The sequence below is a fragment of the Sander vitreus genome, chromosome 11 (assembly GCF_031162955.1).
Source record: "Sander vitreus isolate 19-12246 chromosome 11, sanVit1, whole genome shotgun sequence".
In the NCBI taxonomy this organism is placed as follows: Eukaryota; Metazoa; Chordata; class Actinopteri; order Perciformes; family Percidae; genus Sander; species Sander vitreus.
This window is the reverse complement of record NC_135865.1, coordinates 23355874-23366910: the sequence shown is the minus strand read 5'-3', so window position 1 is coordinate 23366910 and position 11037 is coordinate 23355874. Positions and strand designations below refer to the sequence as shown.

The window sequence follows — 11037 nt, the reverse complement described above, 5'->3', positions numbered from 1 at the left end:
TCTCCCTCTCTCTCCCCTTTCATATCTAAGCTGTCCTAATGATAAAAGGTGGAAATGTGCCAAAACAAAGGTCTTTAATATATATATATATTCTCTGTTTCCAGTTTCTCAAATGTGAGAATTTGCTGCTTTCACCTGTTTTCTACCATATTTTTTTGACAAAGCAAACATCTAAAGATGTCACCTTTGGTTCTGGGAAACTGTGATGGGCATTACAACACTTTTATATCTTGGCTCCCCAATCAATTCATCAATTAAGAAATAATTAGCAAATTAATCAGTAATAAATATTGTTGGACCTGACCTCACATTACCTTACAGTGAGTTTTACACAATGATACAGTTTTAAAAATTGGGAAAAAGAGAGCACTGATCGTGGTATCAGCAGATACTCTGAGCTGAGGTATTGGGAGAGAAAAGGTTGGATCGGTGCATTCCTGATTGTAATGGGTTATATTTTGCGGTATTGCTTCTAATACTAAAATTAACAACACATTTTCTTTCTTCCCTCTAGTTGTATCTGTCCATGCAAATACAGTACTTTTGGTTGCTACAATGGAGATAAATGTAATTGTGTGTGCAGTCCTCACATAATTGACATAGCCTTACATTTGTTTTTGTCTACAGCATCTTCAGAAAGTCCTCAGAAATAGGAAAACGTAACTTTTGAACAGTTTCATGACATCTGAGTGAACTCAATTTAAAGGGGTGATTAAGTGATTATATAGGGTATTTTACACTGTTCCTTAAGGTCTCCTAATAGGGTATGTAACATCGGTTGGGCTGAAAATTGCCCTAATGCTATTTTATTAGGCCCTTAACTACCCTGTGAATATGGCTCTATTTGGAACAAGAGCTTTTCTTCCAAATATGGTATGCTCATGAATATTTAGATGAGCTGCGGGCTGATTGGTTTGAGCGAACCACATAGAAACACATTGGAGACGAGACAGCAGGTCTCATATTTCAGACACTGCAAAGGTATACATTGTTTGTCGGGCTATTTCGTTATTAAATTCACTATATACAGAAATCCACTATATAAAGCTCAAATATGGGCCATTTTACGAAAATTGATGGGTAATTACAAATTTGGTAAGACGTGTCGGACTTTATCTAGAAGCTCCACACAGACTGACGAGACAGCGGCAACCTCCATACCCAGTGAAAGTCACCGTTCCCTGGGTACTGGACTACTGGAATACTTGGGGCCACGGAGCTGGCTGGCTGCCAGCTGCCGGCCTAACTAGAGTAGCTATATTTACAGTTTGAATTTTGTCACGCCACTTATATAACATCTACCCCAAGGTCTTATAAAGCTAACAATGGTGTCCGATTTCAATTTAATGAATTTTTGTGAATTCCAGAGGAATTCTAAGAGGAGGCTAGCTAGCTCTCATTGATAGAGCTCCATCCAGCCGCAGGCTCTATCAATGAGACTTGCGGACAAGAGGCGCTTATTTTCCCGATCGTTTGTTTAAATAACTCAACACATTATAATTACACACATTATAAGATTAACTGGAACCTGTGGTAAGAGATTGCTGGCGTAACAAGCTCGCTGACCGCGCTCTCACTCACACACACTGGCCATTTAGCAGGAAGAGGGGAGCTGCAGGCCCGGGAGCTCTGTCAGGGCAGCGGCGTTTGGTAGTCCATGAACCCAAAAAACGGTGACTTTGCGCGGGTATGGAGTGCCGTGGGCTGCCACCCGTGACCGAGCTCCATCTAGCTCACAGCGGGCCGGGGTCTGTGAAGGAAGGCAGGCTGGCGGCGAGGCAGCAACACAGGCAGCACCGGCCGCTGAACTCCGACACACAGTCGGACAAAATTTGCAATTAGACATAAATTTTCGTAAAACGGCCCATATTTGACCTCTACACAGTTGATTTCTCGCATAAAAAAGTGTCAGAAGTGAATTTAGTGGTAAAATAGCAGATTAACAATGTATACAATTTCTGAGATCTACGCGACCTATTCAGAAGACTAAGCTGACCTCAGATCAGTGGTGTAGCCTATGTAAATGTTGGGGCGTGACAAAGATAGAGACTAGAGCCAAATGAGGAGGGCTCGTTGAGGTTTGCCTGTTTTCAGAGGAAGTTTCAAATTGTGAGATTTGCAGAGGAAAGAGGTGTCAATGGGATTTTGAGGTTCTATGTATGTCCTAGTTACCCACTAAACTGTCATTATTCAACTATGACAAGGTAAAGTCGGTTTTGCATTCAATCACCCATTTAATGATGAGAATCATGTGAAAGAGGTGTGGTTGTTTTGTCAATCATTCACTGCCTCACTGTCAACAGTTGGCACAGGGACTATATCCTCAGTAGAAGTTAGTTTCAGTGAATACTGACATGAAAGACAGATATCTCAAAACCTGGGCAAATAAAAAGGAAACTGCACGTAGGCTATATTCTGCATAATAATAGCAGCCTAATAACAATAATAATGGGATAATACAAATGGTATTTGTAAAGTGTTTTTTCTAAACCCAAAGCGTCAGAACTGAGTTATTATGGAACCCATGCAACTTCTAGGCCCTTCAATAGCATTCACACACTATTAGCCAGGCCAGGCGTCCATGCTTACGCAAGGTATAATTTGTTCAGGTCCTATCCCCTGACCAATCGGCTATCCTAACCTTAACCACTCGAGGCCAATGCCTATAACCCCAACCAATCGAGCTACTTCGTAGGGCGGGACTTGCCTAGAAGTTACTGGGGATCCATAATAATGCGTCAGAGATACAAAACAAAAACATTGGACATAAAAGCACTGTAACATACACAGTAGGCTAGCTGACATAATATATTTCAACGTGTTTTCAAATGCATGTTTAGATATCTCTAGTGGAGATAAAATAAGTTTGCTTATATTTTATTTGGGTGACACGACCCAAACGACCCTATCGCTCAAAAGAAGCCAATCAGTAGGCTACAACTTTAGGTTTATCCCCGGTTCTCTAAAAACATGAGGGAGGTAGATATCGAAACGAATGTTGAAAGAGAACACAATTGTGCATATAGGCGCTAAATGTCTGTACACTGTCCCCAGCCTGTGCGCCTGTTGCATCATCTTCGACAGTAATCATGTATCATGACGGTTCAGTCGGTGAGAGCAGATCGCTCTCTGCAGTTTGACTTAAAAGACAAGAAAATGCACATGTTTACTTCACGTACAGACATGCATGTGCACACTCCGCATGTGCACACTCCGCATGTGCACACTCCGCATGTGCACACTCCTCTGATCCAGAAAGACTCGATACTTTTTACGGTGGATTTAAATGATTTTTTAATTAACGTGTTAAACAACCTGAATGACTCAGTTTATGTTGCACAAAAACATCGCTTATGCTTACCTTAGTCATGTTGTTTTCTTTGCTGGTGAGATTTTAGATGTTTACTGGCGCATCTGGAGCTCCTGACTGATCTCCAAGTCCGTCCCACTCTGCACTGCTCTCTGAGGGTAGCTACGACTGTAAAACTTCGATCATGAGTAGGCTACCCTCTTGAAGGCGAATTAAAGTTAATATTCCACCAGAAAACTTGGACTTGTTCCTTTACGAGCTTCAGTGGGTCTCCGCAGACTTCAGCTCTAGTGAAAAAAAGACTCTTAACGGACAGAAATGAATATTTCTATATCTATATCTATATATCGAATTAACTTAGCCTACTGTTTGTGGAGCAGGAGGTCCGTTAGTTGTAGTGAAGTGAAGTGCTGATCAGCAGCCTATTTGTAACCTACAATAGGGTCGTTGTAAAGCTCACAGCCGCAGACCTGACTGTGGGATGTGAGCAAGTGTTGGCCAAGCTGCCTCTTTTCTTCGGATGAATGACGCCGAGTGCTTTACTAATTTCATTTCAACTAACCATGACCATGAGCAACATGCACTACCTCGTGTGTGTGTGTGTGTGTGTGTGTGTGTGTGTGTGTGTGTGTGTATGTGTGTATGTGTGTGTGTGTGTGTGTGTGTGTCTTTGTAGTCTGTCTGTAAGTCAGTCACCTAATTACATTGAAAATAGTTCCCGTTTTTTTTAGTCATATTCACATGACCTTTTATTGCATAATAGTTAGCATAATAGTTAGCAGATTTCCACAAACCAATGGGTGACGTCACCCATGCGCTGTCCATTAAAATACAGTCTATGGTTTGAACATGTATTTCGTAAAAAAAAAAGCAACACAGCGGCTGCTGCAAAAGAGAGAGAATTTGCGTGGGAGAACATTGCTGCTAAAGTAAATGCAAGTTCCAATATAGTGTAGCCTATTAATATCATATTTATATTTGCAATCCTGCGGACGAAAAAGTCCTAGACCTAATCCCATTCTGAGGCTGCAGCACCATCATTAACAGAATTATAATTCATAATCTTTTATTTCAAAGGGTTTACATCATTCACCTGCCGTACTGTGGAACTTCTTTGTAATGGCTCTTACTGGTTTGTGTCCAGGGAACACTACAAAAACGTTTAAAAAACGTTTCAGAGCGAGTCACTCTTCTGACGGCGCTTTGCTATACAGTGGCTTTCCCACTTCCTATTGTACTTTCTGTCAACCTGAACAAACTGGAACTTTCCTGCATATGGTCTGGGAGTGTGAACAGGTGCATGAGTTTTGGAATAAACCAACATCAATACTATCTGATGTGATAGGATGTTGAGTTCATACTGAGCCGATTGTTTTGTTACTTAATTATTCAAATATTTTTATTGGGTTTTGAATTGTAAACACTTATAAAACAATTAACAAGTCCCCAAACAGCAACCCCAACATATACAATAATAAAATGACAATAACACAAAACAAACAAAAAAAACTGACATGTTACAGAGTTACAGAATCAATTGTGTCCCAGTGTTTCCAGCAAGAAATTGTAAATTAAAATAATCCAGAAATGGCTGCCAGACCTTATAAAATCACTGGGTTGAACCGCTGATCGTGTGTTTCAACTTCTCATGTTTCAAGTGTGCCATTACATCCTCAACCCAGCGCCTGTATGTGGGAGGCATATCTGACTTCAATCCAGCGCCTGTGTGTGGGAGGCATATCTGACTTCCAGTTACACAAAATAAGACGTCTGGCCAATAGAGATGAAAACGCAATGTCGTCTGATTGTGCACCAGATATCGCCATCCCAGCAGCAGTCACGCCAAATATTGCGATTTCAGGAGCAGGGCTTATCTCTCTGTCACAGATGTAAGAAAAAGTTTCAAAAATTAAAGACCAAAACTGTATCGTTTTATTACTTAATGACTAAATTTCACCTACTTGGCAGACAGGGGAAAAATTTGGCTAGCCAGCTCAACTGCAACCAAGAAAATGATAGCTCATTTGATGGCTCCCCCACCACTCGCTTTGTATAAAACAGTGGTTGGTGTATTTTCTGGACATAGTTATGCTTGAGCTCTCTACAACAAGGATTAACAAGGCCAAATCATCAACTATCAGCCTATGGGAAAGCGCAGCAGCACAAATATCAGACCTAATGACCTCAACCCCACAAGAATTAGAGGAGAGTGACTAGGCAAGGTGTGGTTTCTGTTTGTTTGTTTTGTTTTCCTCAAGACCGCAGAGGGTGGGGGGTGGGAGAAGGTCTTTGTTCTTGTTCAATTTGTGTGTTAGTGTTACTTTGTTCTGTGCACCATCTGACATTACCTGTCACACATTGTGGAATTTGTTTTGTATGTCTGAAGGTGCTAATAAAAAATTGATCACAAAAAAAAGTGAGGGACCCAAACCAAGAAGACAAAAGAGAAAGTTAAAAGAAACTCCCTAACACATTTTCATAAAAGATGTATCAACATTAAAATTTCTAAACTTCCGATAAAAGTACATTCGCTGGGGCGTCTGGGTAGCTCACCTGGTAGACCGCCCATATGTAGAGGACCAGTCCTCAACGCAGCAGCCTGCGGCCCTTTGCTGCATGTCATTCCCTCTCTCTTTCTCCCCTTTCATGTCTAAGCTGTCCTAAAATGCCACAAAAAAAAAAAAACACATCGGTAGGTAGGCCTAATAAATGTATTCCTGCATACATGATAACTGATTTGCTATCATGTTTTACACTGTAGCTGTTGCCATAACTACATGTTAAAAATGATGTTGTAAATTAAACTATAAAAAATACAAATGTAACATTTCCTCAACATACTGTAATCATGTTGATATTAGTTCAGTAATTGCCACACACCCTGTTAAATACATGATTCTTCTTCATTTAAGACTAAATATATCTGCAGTTGTACATGGTTGACTGACCCTGATAAAAAAAAAAGAAGATATATACAAGAAAGATAGTATAATCTAACACGGAATCTGGCATGTTTTACAGATAATCTGAGTGACCAGATGCTGTCCTGAACCACCTGTTTGATGAGGTGTACCTGCACCCACCAGATTCTCCTCACAGTACGAGAAATCATCAGGAGGAAGTTATTGCTGCACAGGTGTCAAGACAACACTGCAGACAACACTGCAGCATCAGGAAAAGTCTCAGTATCCACCGGAAGACGTCAGGATGAACACATCATAATCCTATTACAGTAACAACAGTAAAGCAAACAAATGAAACAAGCTTGTGTTATTTAAATAACCTGATCTCAGATATATTGAAACATTTGACTGAAAATAATGAAACGGACAAAAACACTGTTAATGTAATGTTTTTAATAGTGAAAAGGGACAAAGGAACCTTTTTTGAAAGGTCCACTGATGGTAAACTCAGGTAAAAACAAGTGTGGCTTATTGATTGTCTGTATTACATCTATTCGAATTACAGTTGATGAGATGCAACAGATCACTTAATGACCTTGATTGCAAACAGAAATGTGAAAATGTGTGCAAATGGTAATGAAACTCTCATGTTATGGCTCATAAATGAAGTTGCAACCTTTAAGGAAATGTAAGGATCTGTAATAGATTAGTAAACTGTTTATAACAGATAAAAATTCAAACAGTCATGAGTCACAGTCTTGTGACATTTAGTGATTTAGTAATCACTTAGTGGGATGAGCTGGCATGACATAAACATTTAGTGGCCTACCACATTCAGAGCAGCTACTGAAAGTGGTTAAATGTGTCAGAGCTGTTGTATTAAGTCATCAGTAGCCTACTTTATGTCACGATTGTGGGTTTTCTGTTGTAGTTTTTTTTTCCTGTCTGCGTATGCATGTGACACTGAACACTTTCTCACCAACCAGACACCATTAAACATGAACACTAAATCAACCATACACAACTAAAACCAAGATAACATAATTGCACACCCAAAACATTAACAGAACATTATCAAAACACACTTTAACTAGGACAGAAACCGTTCAGAGCACACACACACACACACACACACACACACACACACACACACACACACACACACACACACACATATATATGTATCAGCACAGAACAGCTCAAATGAGCCCGCCCCTCCCATACAGAAACATAACATCCTTAGTTATCTCTGCTTAATATGATCTGTGCATTGCATACTTACGCTGATTATTACAAACAACTAATGTGATTTAGTAGGCTAATGAATATGTTTTTTAACAAAACATGAAAGAATAAGTAGTGACCACTAAAAAGTTTAATTACAACTAAATCGTTCCTTCTCCACACATCGGCAACGCAGTGCTGCAACTAAATATACAACACTGGGTTTACAGTGTAATTAAACTACAAATAACAATTAAAACAAAACACTTATTCCAGAAAATGTAAACCTTACTTAACATTAAACATAACAAAAATACTTAATATAATGTAAATCAAGCACACAAAAAACAATCATAGGCGCCTCATGAGGTACAGTATGTGTTCATGAAGGTCTTATATATACAGAGGGAGGAACATGGTAGCCTACTAACGGTGCTGATGCGCTGAACCGAAAGCGCATTTAAGCGCGCCGCCGTAACTCAATGCCACTCTGGCTTTGGGTGAATTGGTCGCGCTGTCAGGAGGAGGTGGCGATGGAAGGGTACCAGATGTCCGTAAGAGTCCAAGAGTGCTTTTCTTCAACTGTTTTTGCTTCTGAGCACTTGAGATCGCAAGAGGTCGCTCGCAAACCATTTTTGACAACCATGCTGCAACAGGACACACCCCCCCACATCCGGACGTCAGGGTGATGTCCTTCTCTAAGTTGAAGTGCGTGGAAGTCAGCATTTTAAATATATTGCTCCACTGTATTGGCGACCATGCGGTTATTCGCAGGGCAACATGTTATTTAGGCCTATAGGCTATATTTCATGCCCATATGTTATAATGTTATAGCTTGTGTTATAACAGTCATGTTATATGAATGCTCCAGGCTACAGTGCCTATGGCAATGATGGACCCTTTCTCTTTCTGACACCATAATGAAGTTTCTTGTAATAACAACACAACAACGTAGGCTATCTTCTTATAACAAGATGGAGTTATAGCCTATGTTATAACAAGAAGTTATGTTTCTCCAAGTTTGGTAACTAGTTAACTAGTAGGTTAATAACGAGAAAATACCATATGACTACATATATTAATAATTAATATATGAATATAGGCCTACTTTACCATTTCATACTAACAGCTAACAGGAAATATGTGCTGCCAGATGTAAGTCAAACTGCGACTTTATATTCACTGCCAATTAAACTTCATAGAGAAACCAAATTGTTGATCCAACTTATTTTATTAAATATTATTTTATTTAACTTTCTATTATCTGTCTCATCACTACCACTGATTTTAATTTTTGTGTAAAGCCAATTAATTTCCTTTGTGCATTGAATTGTGGGACATTAGAGTCAATCAAGAACACACTAAACACAAAAGTGTTTTTTTAAGTCTGCATACCTACTGTTTTGACTTTACTTTATTTTGCTTGAATAAGTCATTTAGATTTGGGACACAGCGTCAGTCTCACACAATGTAAATAAGCAAGTAACAATAATACACATTTTTACACGTCTGCCTTTATTAGACAAAATCAGGAGAAATAGTAGGATGACATGGTGATGAGTAGTACTAATAGTACAGGCATTATGCAACATGAACCCACACAAATTGCAACAGAAACTCTTTCAACTGATCTGGTCTCATAAAAGTCTCCTCTATAACACATAAAAAGTCCTCTAATCCAAGTGGTGGAAAGTACTGAAAAATACTGAAATCGATTTCCCATTGCAGCCCTTGTTAAGGGAAGACACTACAGGTGAATAGGGCAAATATTTGGTTACATTTTACTACATAAGAGTGACATGACACTGTCATGAACGTATCATAAACATTATAAACAAGTCATAAACGTTTATGACATAACGCTTCTTTTAGTAAGTGCCATTCGGTTTTTGTCATGACAAGTTATGGTTAGGGTTAGAGTTAGGGTTCATGTGTCATGACCGTGTCATGACACTCTTATGTAGATACCTTCAAGTAAAGTGTTACCAAATATTTGAACTTACAGATATCACCATGAAACTTCCCCAGTTGATTACTTACATTAAAGTGCTCATATTATGCTTTTTGGCTTTTCCTCTTTCCTTTATTGTGTTATATATCTTTTTTGTGCATTTTATAGGTTTACAAAGTGAAAAAGCCCAAAGTCCACCCCAAAGGGACTTACCATCTCCAACAGAAAACACTGTTCACAAACTGCTCCAAACAGCTCTATTGTAGTCCAGCCTTTACTTCTGTGACGAACGTACGTCACTTTGTAACACACATTATAATGCTCGCCTAGCTGATAGCGTGGCACTCCCTCATACTCTGCTTCTGACTGGCTAGTAGTCCTTACCTAGGTACTGCGCATGTGCGACTCCCAACAAAGATGGAACAGAAGTGAGATGCCTCACTCTGTAGCTAAAACAGAGAGCTCAACACACAGGGTGAAAAGAGGAGCTGCAGCAATGTGCAGTACAACAAAAATATGGTGTTTTTTTGAAAATTAAACCATGTAAACCTATTCTGATATAACCTGTAAATACAATTATGAACCTGAAAATGAGCATAATATGAGCACTTAAAGACAATATTTATGTAGAAAAATACTGAAACACCTTTATTTATGCTATTCAGCACATAAGTTAATCAGATAATGGCTCATTTGCGTATTTAAAAATAAAAGTTCCGAAAACTTGTAATACAAGAAAATATTGTCTTACTGGACTTTGGGCTTTTTCACTTTGTGAACCATAACATGCACAAAAAAGATATATAACACAAAGGAAAGGGAAAAAGCCAAAAAGCACATTGAGCACTATAATTAATAAGAAATCAACTGTGAAAGTTACATGGTGATATCTGTTAGTTAAAATATTTTCCCTATTCACACTTAGTGTCTCCTCTTAAAATGGACTGCAATGGGAAATTGTGGCATCACTGATTCCCGTATTTTTACTATACCCAATACTTTCCAGCACTTGGATATCTTAGGACTTTTTATATGTTATAGAGGAGACTTTTATGAGTCAGATTTTCTGTTGCAATTTGTGCGTGATTCACCCCTTTTTTCTGTGCTGTCTTAGAAATAGATGCGTCTTTTCAACCCACTGAGACATATGAAATATTATACTGCACACATAACAAACTGGGAATTTGAATCGTAAATTGAATCACAAATCTAAAAACTCTTAAAACCTAAAAATACATTTCTCTATGCACAAGAAACACTAAATCTCTGCCGAATGAAAAACCCGCCAAGTGCTGATGGACCAACTACAGCTCTGAGTGCTTTTTAAAAAAGGATGAGGCTAGCTATATTCAATAATGTTCTTATTTTAAACAAATCCCATGAACAGAATAACACCTACAATGAAGCGATCCTACTAACAAGTATTGTCTGTGTATCTCAAATCTGATATATCTGATATCTTATTCCTCTGTGCCATAGATTGTCTGAAAACTATTAAAAACAAATCACTGAGGCACACTGTTGCACTGGGTGACATGTTCCTGCTTTACCATAAACACACTCACTGTGGTTTAATTTGACTCAATCCCACATAAACTGTCCTGCTGCTGCACATTATAACAAGTGTACCTTAAGTGTATATCTGCAAC

General features: G+C 38.8%; 1 protein-coding gene across 2 annotated transcripts in view; it reads right to left on the bottom strand.

The window, feature by feature from the left end:
- slc15a2 (solute carrier family 15 member 2) overlaps nt 1-4015 on the bottom strand; it is a 25191-nt gene extending 21176 nt beyond the window's left edge. Inside the window, exons 1-2 of one of the 2 annotated variants that reach the window (XM_078262412.1) lie at nt 3677-4015; nt 3362-3597 (exon numbers count right to left, since the gene is read on the bottom strand). In XM_078262412.1, the coding sequence (XP_078118538.1) occupies nt 3362-3370 (9 nt within the window). In that variant the 5' untranslated portion in view covers nt 3371-3597; nt 3677-4015. Of the gene's footprint in view, nt 1-3361 lie in introns of both variants that reach the window. The other variant, XM_078262413.1, reaches the window with a different exon arrangement.
- Nucleotides 4016-11037: the final 7022 nt, after the last annotated feature.